This window comes from Sander lucioperca, chromosome 12 (genome assembly GCF_008315115.2).
Source record: "Sander lucioperca isolate FBNREF2018 chromosome 12, SLUC_FBN_1.2, whole genome shotgun sequence".
NCBI lineage: Eukaryota > Metazoa > Chordata > Actinopteri > Perciformes > Percidae > Sander > Sander lucioperca.
The window spans coordinates 6,359,395-6,377,208 of NC_050184.1; the positions used below are offsets into that span (position 1 = coordinate 6,359,395).

The window sequence follows — 17,814 nt, forward strand, 5'->3', positions numbered from 1 at the left end:
CACGCAAGTTCCGTTTCCGTTAATGGGCGTGAACAAAAGGGCATCGCTTGCCGCGTGCGCTCTCGCGCCGTGTTTTGCGTTTCCATTAACAATAGTGCACCACATTTCTCATGTTTTGTTAGCTTACATACTGCTAATATCAGTGGGAATGGAGGCGTTTAACCAGCTTTTGTTGGAATATCCTGAATTAATGTACAGTGGAGTCGGAGCTACGGCGTTTGTCGCCGGTGGAGCGCTGATATATAAAATCGCCACCAGGTAACGTTAACTTCAAGGCTTTGCACCGCGGCGCATGTTTTTAGCTAGATTCACCTTAGTACAAGTTAGCTAACAGTGTTTAACATTTGCATTTGTGTTTCAAAACCGTGACATTCAAGAAATAATACACAAATGTCTAAATATGTTTCCTATTTTCCCAAGAGTCGTCTATGTATCTAGCTATGTTAGCTGGAGCGCTAACTTTGCTAGCCGTGGTGCTAGTCTCGCTTTTCCAGACACTCCTCCAAAGCGCGACCGTGGTGCTAACTAACCTAATGGCAGATAGTTTTGCGACAGTAACGTTCAGATAAGTAACGTTAGTGGTTTGCACTACTTGAATGCACACATTTTCTAGTTTTTGGTCTTAGGAAAGTACTGTGTACAGAATTGTATACGCGTTGATTCAACGTGATTGTTTTGAGTCTATGCATTACTAAAATAACTTCAGGTCATCCCAAACTTTAGCTAGCACTTCAAGGACCTCGACATGATCTTCAACCGTGTACTCCACTTATTCCGTATGTAAGACAAATAGTGCCTCATTGATATAATAGTGATGCTTGTACCTCAAAAATACATAAGCATGTTTCAATACTGGATTGTTACCCCTGATCATTGCACATATTATAACGTTACATACTGTGAACTTTTGCATATCCCCATATCAATATTTTTTCACACGCAGCACTAAACCGTAAAGCCTTGATACTCTCCCTTTCTAAAACTGTTATAATGTACGTATTTATTTTGTTAGTGTCTTTTTACATACTTTTTCTTGTAATATATCTATTCTGTTTATGTTCTTGACTCTAGCAGTACATTGCCACATTGTTTATTCTCATTCTTATATCTTTAATATTTTAATGTATGCACCAAAAACACAAAGTCAAATTTCTTGCAAATGAAAACTTAATTTGGCAATAAACATGATTCTGATTAACAGTATCATGTTGCATCATGTAAGACCTTCACCTTATTTACAGGAAGAAGCCAACCCATGCAAATGTGAACTGCTGGTTCTGTGATCGGAACACAGTGGTGCCCTATGGGAACAGGAACTGCTGGGACTGTCCCAACTGTGACCAGTACAATGGCTTCCAGGAGGTAAGTTAAAGTACACAAGTTCTGAATTATTTTCTAAGCATGTCACTAAATTGCAGTGAATTAGTTTTTTTGATTATTGCCAGTGCTGTAAGATGTATTTTTATACTATTCTTTTTGTCGATCTGTGTTGTTTTCAGAATGGGGATTACAACAAACCCATCCCAGCTCAGTACATGGAGAATCTGAACCATGGAGTATCTGGTAGCCTTCCCTCATCTGAGACACCCAAGACACTGCAGTGGGTCAACTGTCAGATGCTGCTATGCAGGAAGTGCAATAACAACCAGACTGTAAAGATCAAGCAGTTGGCCTCATTTATCCCAAGGGATGATGTATGTACTTTGTTCTTTTCTATTCACTACAACACTGTCTTAATTGTTATCATGACTAATACATTCTGCATTTATCATTTTTTGTCTTCTTTGTAGGAGAACTATGACGAGGAAATTGAAGCCTACAAGCACCACCTGGAGCAGACCTATAAGTTATGTAGGCCATGTCAGACAGCAGTGGAGTACTACATAAAATATCAAAACCGTCAACTTCGAACAGTGCTCCTTAACCAACAGCTTCGACGCAGCGGAGAATCAGACAAGGGCTTTGTAAAGGTCAGTGCAATCCGAAGTCCAAAACTGCACACGCCTGACAAGCAATGTGTGTGAATTAATTAATTGACATGAAATGCTGTAAGGCTTGATGGCTAACCATATGCTGTGGTGTGCTGATTGTTTACATTTCAGCCAATTAGACTAAATCAAATGATCATTATACCCGAGATCTGAGTTTCCGTTGTCTGGTAATTACCGGTCATTGGCCGGGAAAAAATGAGGTTAGAATGACCAATCGATATTGTTCCCTCTGCACAATTTGAATTGTGTTTTAAAAAGGCCACAATGAATTTAATATTTTTTGTTCTATTAAACAATGAAAAGTCATGTTTTATTCTGTTCAAAATGCGATTGCGTTAATCGCATTGATCTGTTTATATTGGTTTGTAATTACTAACTACATCGTTTTTAAGCGCACATACCCTAAGCTGAACTGATAAGCCCGGGGCTAACACAGCCAGTTGTCAACTACCTTCGTAACACCAGTAATACAGCAGCACTTATGTCAGGCTTAGTGAAGCTTTATAACTTAAAGAAAGGATATTTAAACTCCATTTGGATGGGACTAGGGTTGCACGATACTGACAAAATGTGATATTGCGATATCGATATTAATCTCAATATTTTTAAACGTATGTAAAATTACAAAAGTTACGGTAAAACGCATCAAAATAGATTCATAACAAATTAAACAAGTTTTCTTACAACACAAGGTTTATTTCAACTGACAGTCATATTGGACTGGTACAACATGAATAAATAAATAACGACCATGTCTACAGAACAGTACATGTTTTACTGGTTGGACAGTATTAAAATATATAAATAAAGGGAACAGGACACAACTTTTCTTTTGCCTCTCTGATTCGTTCCGTTTTGTTGTCTATCGATTTCTTCACTTACACCGTCACTCTCTCAAAATATGCACACATGTGGTACGCAACATAGGGTTTGTCACGTAGTGGACACGTGGTACGCTCCATAGGATTTGTCATGTAGTGGACCTGTGCGCTGACATGCACTAACATGTGCAAGTGGCACGGTAACTGGCCAATGAAACATGATCATTATAGCGTTTCAAGCTCTAAATCAAACACAACTAAGCCACAGCCAACGGACGGGACGCAGCGCTCCACAATATAAACAAAATATTGCATACTTATTAGTATGCTTAGCGATAACGATATTGAGTTGATATATCTTGCACTCCTAGATATAATATTGCGCAATGTGATATTGCGATAACGATAGAGTCGATATATCTTGCACCCCTAGATGGGACTTTTGCGTAGGGTTCTGGTTTTCTTCCGCCACACCAGTAATAATTACAGTCCTAAATACTTACTGTTTTTTGACACATTTCAACAATTTAAGCCCTCAGTACTTCTTTGTTTTGGTGCAAAAAGAGGTGTGTTGTAAGTTGGTTTCATTTAATTGGCTTTCACACCACTGGTGTAGTCTTTGGTCAAAGGGAAAACTGCTTTAACCGTCATCGTGTATTGTTGCCTGCCTGTTCTTATTATAATATGTCAACGTTAGTCTTATTGATTTCCATATGTTGTCAGGATTTACATCGAAAACATCTTCTCTCTCCCACAGAGCTCCTATTTTGCATCTTCTCCTACAGGGGTCATACTTTTACGGGCCCTCGCCTTCCTGATATGTGCTTTCTTAGTTGCTACATCTTTGTGTGACTTGCCATACCAGCCTACTTCGCTTAGTGACCCACAGACATTAAGTGGTGGAGTCATTCCTCCAAAGCCTAAACCCCACAATGAATCCACCCCGAACAACGAAAGCAGTGGAGGCGTACCTGTATGGCAGGGTCTGCTGGAGCTGGTCCCAGACAAGGCCATAGAAAATGCCAGGCTGGTGTGGCAGCATGGAAAGGAAAACCAGCTGGCTGTAGTTTCCGTTGGCCTGTTGACCTATCTCACTGCTATCTTCTTAGCAGGACCTGTGAGGTAGGCAGTCACCGCCTCTTTTTTGCCTTTGGAAAGATCATTCAAGACAAATTTAATTTAAGCAAAAACAAACTCTGCAAGCTTTTGTGTTACTGCATTTTCAGGTTGAGGAGAATTGATGCCTTGGCCTCTGTCCTGTGGTTCATCATCCTGTGCCTCCACCTTGCTGAGCGCTACTTGACTGATGCCTCGGGCTGGATGGACAGCTACTTGACTGATGCCTCGGGCTGGATGGACACAGCCAAGCTCAGTACTGTCTCCCTCTGTTGCCTAGTCAGCCTTGCCGCTGCTGTGGCAACTCGCAAACCACTGGGTCCAAGAAGAGCCAGATATCGAAGGTCAGAATCTGAGCAGTAATGTTCAAATTGTGTTTGAAACATGGGATTTTGTAAAGAGTCCTCTTTCCATGAGAGATTTGTGTTCATTAGAACCAGTTAAAAAACACAATCGATAAGTGTTCCGTAACAGAACAGTGGACAAGCTGTTTTGAATTCACTTTTTTTACTCGTAACCCCCTCTTTTACTGTGTGTGCGAATGACTGTGAGGTAATGATATGTGAATGGCAAACGTAAAGCATAGGATTGTGTGTGTGGCCCATGATAGGAATAAAACACCAGTGCTACTTGCTAAATCACATCAAAACCTCACCTTCAAGCACACATGGTCTACAGTAATCTTTTAGTAGTAAAGGGTATTGTTACACAAAAAAGATAGTATGATGTGAACAGCTCACAATTCTTAATCCATCTGGTTGGTAACAGAATTGTCTTTGACTCAATGATAGATTTCTTATTTTTGGTGTGTTTCAGTGAGAGAAACTGACTAAGGAGACTTCCAGGAATCATGTAATCAAACATTAATCAAGAATTAAGAAACCAACACTAATAAGATATTATTAGTTATATGCTCTTCAGAAGACTTTTCAGAATGTGTTTTATGGGAAATTAGTCTATGGCTTTTCTCATTGATAATTCTTAAACTATAACGTGTGGTGGACTGAGTGTTTTTAAGCTATATTGTAACATTCAAGTACCAAACTAGTACTAAACTATGTATTCTACGCTACACTATAAAGTTAAGAGCATTTTGAATGTACTCATTTATTTATTAACACTCTGGTGTAGCTGTGGGTTGAAAATCACTTACTAACTACAGCTCATTGCATGTGAAGACACTGCAGGCCATACTCAAGATGCGGTTTTTGAATAATCACATCCCTCCTGTATTGCGCCACATCATCTACAAGTTCTGAACAAAGAATGACCTTGGATATTTCAAAAAGAAGTGTTCATCGTGAGTTCTTTGAAGCCACTATTTATTTATGACTGATGTCCGTAAGGAATCTCTTAGGAACACAACATCCGTTTTGAAGCAACTGATCAGTTCTCAAGACGGAGCTGACTGAAGTACTTCCATGTGCGATATCCTTTGTAGTAGCTGCCATTGCATTTTTATCCCAACAACCACTGCATACAAATTATGTGAAACTAGATCAATAGTTTTAACTGTAGCCATTTTCCCCCTTTTTTTTTTTTTTTTTTTTTTTACGATGGAAATGCTAAATCATAGTAGTGTAAGGTTCATGTGCTTATTGCCATTTGAAAATATAAACCGCTGTTTAGTCACTAGTTTATCAATGTTTTCCCCCAAATTGTTAATTAAAAGGTCTTGCTATTTGCTCCTTGCTGCTCTTCTCCGTCCCCATTGCTGTGATCTTGTACCCCTGTGATTTTTATTTGGATTATGCTTCATTTTTTTTCCTCTGCCTTGAAATTAAGCATGACCTTCACTGTAAACCCCTTTTCTGCTTTGTATTCTGTATTTGAATTATTAGTTTTTGAAAGCTGATGCTTACAAATAGTGCCTACCTGGCAGGTACTTGTCTTGTCTTGGCATTTGCTCTGATCATGTCTAAGAAGTAATCTGGCGTCCTTGTATCAGTGCTTGAACATGCAAACATTATTAAGGGCTCAACTCTGCGACTATTATATTTGGCGGGAAATGTTTCAAGTGTAATGTAAACTCCAAGCAGCAACCAAGTGCTCTACTGAGTGGGTAAATCAAAGTTATAAGACTCAATGTAGTTTGATGTGTGTAGTTTATACCTAACATGTTGCGCTCATTCAAGATAAGGCACTTCAAACTCAGCAGTATTAGAAGTACTTGATGTGCAGGGTTTACCCTTGTCCAGGCAGGTTATCTTTCATCCTAAGATTTTAATATTTTTAACCAAGTCTCAAATGAGATGCTCGACTGTAAGATTTTTATAGTAAATCTGAAAAAACCGCATTACCATTTGCAACTAAAAATATTAGACTTATATTGCACTTATCTATTGCTACCCTTAATTCCTTTACATGTTAATGTATTAAAAACACTGATGGACTAACTAGTTCCATGCGCTAACATTTCACCCCTCGCAGAATTATTTCTATTAACCTGTTTTGTTTTATTTGATGGAATGTATTGTAGTGAAGGGGGATATTTACTTGACCGTAATATGAAAATGTGTTACAAACTAATAGCTGTAGAAGGTGTTTATAGATTGTATTTGGTGGTTTAAATTGCATGGCGTGTTGTCCTGTAGTTGGAGTTATGTTCTCAAACCAGCGCTTTTGGTGTAGTAGTCTCAAAGCTTTCTGATTTTTGTTTTGTTGCAACAAAAGTACGGCCAAATGTAATACTTTAAATATGTTGTTTGTAGGTTATGAGGAAAGTATTGACTCTGTGTATAATCTCTACAACTCAAACAGAGTAATTTCCATGTTCCATGATTTGACTTTTCTTTCTGAAAAATCTAATGCAAATATTGCAATGCTATATAGTGCTCTAGAATGGTGAATTATACTGATTCATAATGGTGTTTTAACAGTGATAGCTTTGATTTATCATGCCATAGCATCTATCAGTAAGCGTTATCATCACTTACTGTTCTACCTTTCATAAACCGCATCATGTGACAAACTGCATCGTAAACACTTGACAAAAATAATTTATCAAAATGAAACGTGGCACAACTCTTCTCAAACACTCTTTTCCAGGTCACCCTTGTCGGTTGGTCTTACCTGGTTAAATATGGGTTAAATAAAATAAAAATAATATACCATCTTGCCTTCATCCACCCTGCTGAAGTCAAGATAACTGAGAACGTCCGGTGAATAAAGTGTGGTGTACTGGAGAAGCGTTGTGTGACATGTTTTAATTTGGATGGACTTGCATTTAAGCTTACACAGGTCTGCACCTCACTGTGTGCATTCTCAAAGTAAGAAAAATATTTTATATTGTATATTTTTACCTTTTTTGTTTGCATAAGGTACATCTAAAGTGTATTATCTTTGCCAAAGTTTTACATGCCGTGCTAGAAAGTTTGTGTTCACTATGAACTTCCAGGTTGCATGATTGTTATGCCATGATGTATGCATAATATCTAGCCTGAGTATTTATCTAATTGTGTGTGGTTTTTAGAGAATTCCTGTAGCTACCTGTTAAGCTGTATGACTGTAAACCGTCGTTTATGTCAAGTATTTAGCTCTAGAAGCACTACATTCAAACTTTTATGTCAATCACAACTTGCCAAATGCAACTGTAGCATGATATTGTTACAACAAACATTTTGTGGTGCTTAACAGTGATAGCTGTAGAACAACCTGTTTTTCTAATGGAGCCGTGAATATCCATGTTTTTACTGTTTTACTATGGATATCCAGTATGTAGCTAACAAGATTGTCATTTCTAAATGTTTTAGCAATGAGTATGTTGCAGAAACACTAAAAGACTGTACTTAAAAAAAAAAAAAAAAAAAAAGAAATTAGTTTGTGGTGAGGTTATAATGCCAAATATTGATACTTTATACACAAAGCAATACTTTGCAATTCCAAACTATAGCCTAAATAAGCTAATTAACTATATCTCAATCTGATCCTTTACTATGCATTCATACATTGTGTAGTAGCCTCAAATGGAGCTCCGTCCACGCTGATAGGGTTCCATACAGCATGCATACTGTACCCAATGAAACGTACTGCGTTTTGAGTGCTCAGATGCTGAAATTGGGTGTCTTTCTTTTAATGTCAGCCTCCAATTTGAAGACTTAGTAGGAATCCTTGCTGTAAATGGAATGTAATAAACAACTGCTGAAAGGATACGTCTTCTCTGTTTGTTTTCCACACAAGCACACTGTCTTGTCCACTTGTGTATGTTTCTCTCCAGTTTTTAAAGAAAGTAGTTTTGTTACACAGCATTGGAGTCGAAGGAAAATATCACCTTAATGCTGTGATTGTTTTTCTAGAAAGGCAAAGCTTGATTGCCACTAAATAGAAAACTATGTTGACAAATAACATGTATGGGCCACTGACTGTGTGTTGTGTGTGAAAGTTGAGTTGTATTGCTGGGCAACATTTCCCCTGGAGCTTTTGTTCCGCAGGAGTTTTCAGCTGCTGCGTGTTGTCCGACAGCTGCAGCATTTCAGTGACCGCCGCCATTAATGAAGTGCTCACATTAAATGGATATCAGAGCTGTATGATACAGCGTTTCTGCACCGATTTGATTTCAGATTCTCTTTGCACTTGAACGTAATTCAGAGTTTATATTTTAATGTCAAGAATGTGGTCTATTGACATTGGTGTAGAAAGAATAAATCCCATTGTTAAGACTTTCTTTACACAAGAAATTACAAATTGAAAATTCAGTGTCCTTAAAGCACTATTTGTAATGCTCTTTGTGAACCATTTTTACTTTATCTGTAGTATTACAACCTTTTGACATTTTGGTTATAATTTTGATTTCAGGTAGTAGACCAGTGCGTTGCTCTTGTGTTGCAGATACCTTGCAGGCAGCGCTGCAGTGCCCCCCTTTAGCAGCCAGCCTCCGAACCTGGCAGACTCCTTCGTCCCCACCCCACCACCCAACATCGCCAAGCTCATCAACCGCCATCAGCGGAGTCCTTGCGAGCGCAAGGCTTCCCCCTCCTCTCTACCTGGGCGCCTCAGTAGAGCCCTCTGCCTTGGAACCATCCCTTCCCTCACCAGGACCGGTAACTAAAAAAAATATTTCTTTCAGTTTGAGTTGACAGACCAAAAAAAGCAGTTAATTATCTGATGCAGTTCTTATGCCTTTTGGCATAATCTGAACATGACTTGTGTGATTAGATTACTGCCTTGTCATTTTTTTTGTGGTCTCATACCTACAAAAAAATTTAACACTGAAGATATTTCACACAGGAGTGCAAATTACTTTTCAAGTAGCTGGCCACTACCTTCAACAGGGGCAGGATGGAGCTCACTTCTGCCTACAGTTGTTGTTGCATGGCTTCCCATAGCTGTTCAGACACATTTGCTCTTGAGTTGCTTCTTGCAATGTATAGCCTTTTATACAGACAAGATTTATAATTGAAAAGAAAAAGATTTAAAAAAAGATTTAGTAGCTTTACTTGGGTTTATTTAGGTATGTCTGAAGGATTGGCGTTTCCTAGCAAAGATGGTTAAATGCACAAAACAAACAACATTTTACAGTTTTTAAATAAAACTTGTCAGTGCCGCATGGAGGTCAAACTGTAATGGAGACCGTTTATTACTGGCTTTTTAATACTGACTTCTTCACTTATCGGCCAACATGTACACAGATAGTTATACAGTATCTGCAATAAGCTAATATTTCAACCCTGGTCAATTTATCGCTTTAGATCCATTTTATGTATTGTATGATAAAATCACATAGGAATATGCATTTGACATTAATCATGGAAGTGATGTGATGCTACTCCTACTACATTTAATGCTGTTCTAAATTCTGCTTTAAATTCCATAATGTAAAGCTGCATTTAGAGCAGAAATGTTTAGACAATTAGTCAATCAACAAAACATTAAGCAGAAACTATTTAGGGTTATAGATTATTTTAATTTATTGATAATTTTCAAAGCCAAATGTGCCTACGCTTACCTAGTTCCAGCTTCTCAGTTGTGAGGATTTGCTGCTTTTCTTTGAATAATGCGATGGTAAACTGAATAGCCTTAGCTTTTGGACTGTTGGCCGAACAAAACAAGACGTCATATTGGGCTTTAAGAAATTGTTAGATATTTTTCACCATTCAGAATTTTTTTATAGCCAAAGCGATTAATCGAGAAAATCATTGCCAGATTAAAAAATGATGAATAGATAGTTGCAGCACTAGCTGCATTTATCAATGTTTCCCACTGACATTGATCAAAATAACCTGACTGACAGAACACTACCACATACCACTAACTTTTGAAATTGTTATGGCCTAACATGTTAGCATAAAGTTAGCTTTTAGGTTATCAGACACGAAACATTAGCTTTTATTTTGAGTCGTGTTTCTGCAGGTTTAAAGAAAGCCCTGGGTCAAGTTTGTGGTTCATGGTGAGATTGTATATTGTGTATTTTCAGATTCTGGTTACCTGTTTAGTGGAAGCAGACGAGCCTCACAATACAAAGACTCCCCACCCTCAGGTATTAAAACTCCAGGTCATTTTGTGGTATACACTCATTCCTCTATTTTAAACAATTCCTAACCCTTTCAGATCACCTGTTTGACATTTCGCTGCTTTTTTGGCACAGACTATTTTTCATTGATGACTGGGAGCCGCCCATCATCCCCGGGCCCCTCTCCAACTCCTTCAGTAGCTGGGTCAGTTACATCCAGTTCAGGTTCTGCCGGACGGCGCCCCCTCATCAGCCCTGCTCGCCTCAACATCAGCGGCCGGAAACTCCGGCTTTTCTCAACAGAGCCAGACCCCACCCTCATGTCCCCATCTGTGTCTTCGTCACATTTCCATGTAAAGTCGGCCTCTTCCATTTACAGTGGCTGCTTTTCACCTGACATATCACCCTTCCAAAGCCAAAATGGTAAGTACAGCTGAGCTTAAAATGTTAAAAATGAAATGTACATTGTATTGGGTTTTAGCAACATGAATTGCTGTCTACCTCAGTGTCATTCATGATACTACCACCAGATGGCAGACATTCCCAAATCCTACATATAGCTTTACAGAGAGAAAAGATTTCATATTCCTTAATAACTTAATGTTTAGATGGTTTTATTTATAGCGTCACAATTTACTTGGTTCCACTGCTTTGCAGATTTGAGTTCTTTGTTAAGGGACGGCAGTGTAATTGAAGAGGAAGAGAAGCGAGGCAGCTCCTCAGGCTCCTCCACATGCCTGGTTGGCACTACTACACAGGGACCTGAGAACACCCCTCCTCCAAAAGGTAAGCAGTCGAATTAAAACATGGCAGGGAGATGGGTCCACGATCTGTCAGACATTGCATTTCATTTTGGTTTCATTTCTGTTGGTGACTGGGTGTCGTAAGTGTTGTGACCTTAGGCCTTCCTAAATTAAATGGTAATCCTAGTCTGCAGTTTTTAAAGGATAGGTTCACATTATGTCAAGTCTGTCTTAAAACAATACTCATTATTGATCAGTGAAATTGTTTATTGAGATTCCCTCTTAAATCAATTTCAATTTACGAGATGGGTAATAAAAAATATAGAAGGGTCACAGTGGGAATCGTTTTCCTGAACCACTTTAGCGTTCCCCCTGATCCATAGGAATAGTTAGTGTGTTGGTCCAGTCATACTGCCAGTTAAGGGAAACACTCTGCAGATACTGCAGAGAGGAGATATTATGTAACTGTAACCAGTATGTGGTACTGCTGTACTACGTAAAGTGTGAGGAATGAGCAAATGTGTGTAACTGTATGGATAGGCCAGAATCGGAAGACTTAAGGAATGTCGTGAGCCAAGAGGGTGAGCAACCATAATGAAATACAAGCACATAGCGCTGCTGTAGGGTTTAAAGGCATACAGTACATTCCAATAGCATTGACATATACTTTTGTCACATTTTATGTTGCAGTGTTATTCTAAAGCCGTTTATATCATTTTTTCCCCCTCATCCATCTACACTCAATACCTCATAATGTTAAAGCGGAAACCGGATTTTAGATTTTGTTGCAAATTTGTATAAAAAAAACAAACTAATATGGAACTTAAACTTTAGCTCAGGTGCCTCCCATTTCTCTTGATCATCTTTGAGATGTTTCAACACCATGATTTGAGTCCACCTGTTGTAAATTCAAAGTAAAACTGTGTAACCCATACGATAACTGTGTATGATTACAATTAAGCATGTAAACATAAAATATACGTACTGACGATGCTGCCAACAAACAGGAAGATGGCTGCAGATTGTACTGAGTCTCAATGCAGACCTAGTACGTCAACTTCCTGACCAAAGTTGTATGACATGAGCATACAACTGTAACAGAACAACTGGGGCATGCTGACAGCTTACGTCAAGCGGTGTAAAGTGTGACTGTATTTCCCTGTAGGGGATTCCAACACCAGGACGTAACAGTCCACAGCTGCCGTTGTAAAAACAACACAGACGGTGTGTTTACTTGAAACTTGCCAGCCTTGTGGTGCATTCAGAGTTATTGTAAAATACCCTTTTCCCATCTGGTGCTTGTTTTTGTCGTTTACCAGCAATTTACTAGTGAAATAAGTCATTGTAAATTATTGTTATTACATCATTTCATTTTGACCATATGGCCTTAGCAATAAACAAGCCGTTCTTTAATGTCGCCAACTGTCGTTTTGTGCTCCCTTTTTTTTATATTTTATATTATATACATAATAAATATATTATATATATTTCGGTTCAGGCACCGTTTAGGCACCGGCATCGTTTTAAAAGCATCGTTTTAGCACCAGTATCGGAAAAAACCCAAACGATGCACAACCCTACAAATGACATTGTCATTGACTCATCCACATGTACCTACATTTAAACTAGCTGAGACCTGTATCAGTTCTAAAAGAAAATGTATTGACCGACAGTAAAACTGTAAAACATTTACACAAACTGGAAAACCTTCATGCCACATTGATGATGCGTAATGATGACGATTCTCATGAACTTAATTTGCTTTTGCTGTGACATCTCCAGGTTTCATTAAGCGTCTTATCTGGCCGGGGCTTTTGTTAGTGAGCCTGACATCCAACCTGTGCTTCGCCTGCCTCTACATGTACCACAACTGGAGATGAACCGTTGATGGGTCTGCCGCTGTTCTCTCGTGACCTGCACAGAGTGAGTCGGCCTCTGGCCTCTGACAACCCTGTCGTGTCTGTAGACCTGGAGGTTATTCAGCAATGCCAGAAAACATCACGTTTCTGGCAGCTATTTATTGTTTGCTGATGCTTATGGTGAAAATAACAGATGTCAGATTTTCAACAGCGTACCTCCTATTTCATTGGAGTTTTTACAAGAAAACACTGTGGTGAAATCAAATATTACGCCTTTGAATTTGTGATTGACATACATTTTCTTTTTGATCTGGTCTTGTTGGGGTTTGTCCTTTAGTTTGTCACTTCTCCTTTTACTGCTCCTTTACATGAACACCGGTACATGTGTAATTGATTTAAAAGGCTCAATTCTTGCACTGATGCTGTGAAATGTGCAATAAACATGTACTGTTCAGTTGATGCTGCTTGGACACAGAGGGTCATGTCTTATCTACTTACACTGATTATGATGGCTGCATTACATCTCCAAACTGAATAACATTTCTGGTTCTCTACAATAGCCAAAAATGTAACCTTGAACATTAAGCAGCATGATACGCTTGTGGCGTATAGTTACAGTTTTTCATTTTGAAAATTTGTACACATTTTCCTTTTATAGTGTCATAATTTCAAAGCACTGGTGTTGCCATTGTCTCTCTATGTATATTCAGCTGGGAAAGAGTGGTGTGTCAAACTCTATCCGGTTGTTTTGTTATACCGTTTACAGTCAACATTTTTAATATTATGGTCATTAATATCTCATACCAAAGTGACACATGTCACGATCATTCACTACAGAAATAGTTCTCTTTCACTAAACCATTTCCTTTTCCATTATCTCTTATAGATATCCTGTTCACAGGCTAGTTTGTAAGGAGGCAAAACTCTTACGGTCAAGTGCAATATATAAAAAAAAATGTTTTTATTTCCAATCTATAAAAAGAAATCATGTTCACATTGACATGTTTGCATAAAAATGACACCGAGATTCAGATTTTACTCCTAACTGAGCTGTGAATTAATTTATACAGAACCTTTCTTATAACGTGTAGTCAAACATCTACATATTAATTTGGAATACATTTGCACTTGTTTTTATCTGAAGTGTATGTCCACCTTTTGTGTTTGCTTGTGTTGTATTTTGAACATGTGATTTTGAAATTGTTCTGTTAGAGCTGAGGAGCACGTGTGTGTGTGTGTGTGTGTGTGTGTGTGTGTGTGTGTTGAACATGAGTTACAACAAGTTGTACATGTGTATAAACGGGTTAGTTAGCTTATTTCGCTGTTAGGCTTTGGGGTGTTAAATTTAACATTAGTTTCACAAGTATTGAATTGTTGAAAGACAACACACTTGATTTTTGAGAGGAATCATTTTGTTTGAGAAAATATTGGGTTATGTGGTTTGCCTCAGACAACTAATGCTAATTTAAAAGTGCAGTTTATTTGAAGTTCTTACCTTGAGCCAAAGTAATAATTAATGAAACTAAATTAAGTTTCTGAGAAAAACTAAAACTTGCTACTGAAAGACCTCTGGACTGGAAGTTGACTAATGGTTTAGACAACTATAATTAGACAACCTTATAAAGAATAATAGTTTTTGAAAGGTAATGTAACCTTTCAACATACTGTATACAGACTTGTGCATTTGTACTTGATGTGTAACCTGGCGTATGTTTATTTTCTCTAATGAAGGCTCATTCATTAAAGGATCATGTACATGTTAAAATGTAAATGTTCTTTCAACCATCTTGAATTTTCCTGAATGAGACAATCCTAACCTTTCAGTTGAAGATAAAATGAATATATTTTTGAGTTTGTATTTAAAGTGCAATAAAGTATGTTATGCACATCACCATTATGTCAAATCAAAGGTTGTCCATTTCAGACTCTTTGACAAGAACTATGAATTTATGTTCTCTCGCTATTGGTTTGAAGGGTTGATATTCCACTGTTTAGCAATGCAAATGTTTGTCTGCAACAGCTGTGTGGTCTGTGTGAATGTAAGGAACACTGGCTTGTTTCGTCTGGACCCATGCTTTTTTAATAAAGTTTTTTTTCTCCATTATGTGTGATGTATTAAGTATCTACTTATCCAGGTACATAAATTAGTTATTACTAGATAATGTGTAAACTAGATTTGTTGCTCTGCAAGCTTAGTAGCTTATTTTATTTTACTGAACATTACAATTTCTGGTGCTGTTATAAAAGTGGTCAAATGACACAATTTACATATAATAATACATTATATAGTATGCTTTAAAACTGACTAATTACATATGCAGGTAGTAAAACATTAAGAGTTGTCTGTTAAATCCTCAGACATACCTAGGTCTGACTGAATTAAAATCTTTGACTACATGACAGTCATGTTCAGCCTTCCTAAATTGCTTGCTCATGAGTTTATCAATCCACCCAAATCATTTAAACTTTTTGTTAATGATGACATAGCTGTTTTCATATGTCATCACAGGTAAAAAATAATAATCTCATCACAGGTCAGTTGTGCTTAATACCTCCATGTCCTTTACTTAACCCTGAGCTAAGATCTTCTGGTTTTATGCATTTTCTTTGGCACTTCCATTCTAAGTTACTTGTCAGTTACTTTACTTTTGAGATATTTCTAAAGTGGTGCACCAACAGGCTGATATTGTCATTCTTGTTGACACTGGTAGCATGGCTAAAAAGCTGCCTGACCTGACAGTTTTTTTTCTTCAAGCTCCCATTTCCCATTTTTGGAGAAAGTCCCAGTTGTAATTTGTTTTTGAAACATTTCTGTGTGGGCACGAATCAGTGCTTATGAGTGTCTCAACTGGTCTAATTGTAGTCTTGATACTGCAATTTTTCTCCTCTTAGACCTCACTTCTCTCTTTGACACGATGGGCTGTGCTGAATAACCACCTTCAAAATGTTGTATTAATGGCACAACACTGGACTGGTTTATCTGCTACCCTACAGACAACTGTTTGAGTCAATGGGAAGTTTCTCATCCTCTGAGGGGTCCCTCAAGGATCCATGTTAGGTGTCAACCTTTTCTTTCTTTACAGTCCGCTTCCTCTTTATAAAATCATTCTGAGGTACTGCATGCATTTCTTTGCACTGTGATTACCAATAGCATGCTCTTATATCTCATTCTAAATCCAAATTCAGTGTAATTTAAAGCCCCTTGGGATTGTCTCAAAAGTTGGATGGCTGTTTTCAGCTCAATGAGACTAAATCGGCAAAAATTGTGTCATCGTTGATTCTGACCATTGGCAGTCAGTCCCATTTCTTCTAACCGAGGATCATTTTTAAGCTGTCCAGAGGTAACAAAATCCACCTACCAGCACCTCTAAAAGTCAGTGACTTACACTTTACAGTACATTTCATTAGTTTAATCCATACAAAAACAATGTGTAAGAATGACAATTTTATCATTCACCTTTATGATTTTTGTTGTTGCACACTTCATTTTCTAGCATTGCATTTGGCGTTTTTATTTTTTAATCTAACCTTCCTGTATTATTTTATTTTTCACTTAATCTTTTCAACTCAGATTGTCTCTTGAGATTAATTTAATCTTTTTCTTGAAAATTTCCAAAATGACAACACCATTATATTGCACAATCGGCCAAGAGAGAAAGGAGAGGGATAACGAAAAGAAGAATATAAAAAAGAAAAAGCACCTTTTTTTATTTAAAGCCTTGACTATTTTTCTCTGGCTGTGAGGGCCAGAAGAATGTTTATGCAGAAGTCAAGACCCTCTTCTCAACCCCACAACACTGCGGGTAAGTAAATAGGTCACACATCTGAATATCACATGACCAACCTATTAATGTGTTCGCTCATTGTCAGGGTAAATATGTTGTCTTAAATATTTGGTGTTTTCCTGCACTGAAACAGTTAGTGATTCTGGTGATGGCTGTATTGCTGTGTGTTAAAATAACTAGCTTCCAGTTAAACTGTTATTCAATTCCTGTAGTTAATACCTGCAGTTACATTTAAATCCCAGCACAAAAGATCTGAACTCTTTGACTCTGATGCATACAGTATTGCAGTTCCCCTAACAGAGCCGGTAGAGTTGAACCTTTTGTCAGAAACAACTGACAAAAGGTTCAACTCTTGTTTACTGACAGGGTTTTATAGTTGAAAATAGTTCACTGACTGAAGGGTGGGAAGCAGGTTTGTACTCAGTCTGCAGCTCTAGCCAAAAGTTTCTCTTCTGTACAATCACTTCCTGTTTTCACCAGAGCTACTAGACCACCAAGATTCAGAGCACACATGAGGGATTAACACCTGCAAAACAATCTGACAAATAGTATGTTTGTTTATTATTTACTGTGATGTGTTTTGGCATAGATATCAAGTCCAAGAATGATGTACTTTGTGTGTCAAAAAAAAAGTAATGTCATGCTGTTGATGTTGGCCACTGCATTTCCCCTTTCTACGGTACTACTGCGGTTTAGGTTCCACTTCCATGAGAGTGGTGTCTTTGCTCACTATTTGCTGCAAAACTAAAATTGCCACTGGTCTGATGGTTACCCGATGGAAATATGAAAAAGGAAGGAAGGTCTCCCATCGAAGAGTTTCCGTTTGATTACAGACATCCAACTCTTGAAAACTCCAGATAAATGAAGACTGACATAAAAGTAAAGTTCACTGTGGTACTATGAACATTAGAGGTCGTCTGAACACTTTAACTTCCAAAGCATTTTGTCATTTAAAAATTTCTACTGGCTCATATTTGGGAAACTGTTTCATTGTTCACAAAATTGTGTATTTTATTTTTTATTTTTAAGAATTTACATTTTGGAACTTATT

General features: G+C 37.8%; 1 protein-coding gene across 5 annotated transcripts; it reads left to right on the forward strand.

The window, feature by feature from the left end:
* On the forward strand, positions 1-15,079 carry tmem201 (transmembrane protein 201). Of its 5 annotated transcripts, XM_036008090.1 has the most exons (12): positions 1-258; positions 1,242-1,362; positions 1,500-1,694; positions 1,791-1,970; positions 3,570-3,934; positions 4,039-4,105; positions 4,139-4,272; positions 8,756-8,967; positions 10,341-10,403; positions 10,512-10,799; positions 11,034-11,162; positions 12,902-15,079. In XM_036008090.1, exons 1-12 carry the CDS (start codon positions 23-25, stop codon positions 12,997-12,999), a joined length of 2,088 nt encoding a protein of 695 aa, XP_035863983.1. In that variant the 5' UTR covers positions 1-22; the 3' UTR covers positions 13,000-15,079. The 5 variants fall into 5 exon arrangements, 4 of the variants coding, with proteins under 4 accessions (XP_035863983.1, XP_031142251.2, XP_031142253.2 ...); XM_031286391.2 differs by having other exon boundaries at positions 4,039-4,272; XM_031286392.2 differs by lacking the exon at positions 1-258 and adding an exon at positions 323-776 and having other exon boundaries at positions 4,039-4,272.
* Positions 15,080-17,814: the final 2,735 nt, after the last annotated feature.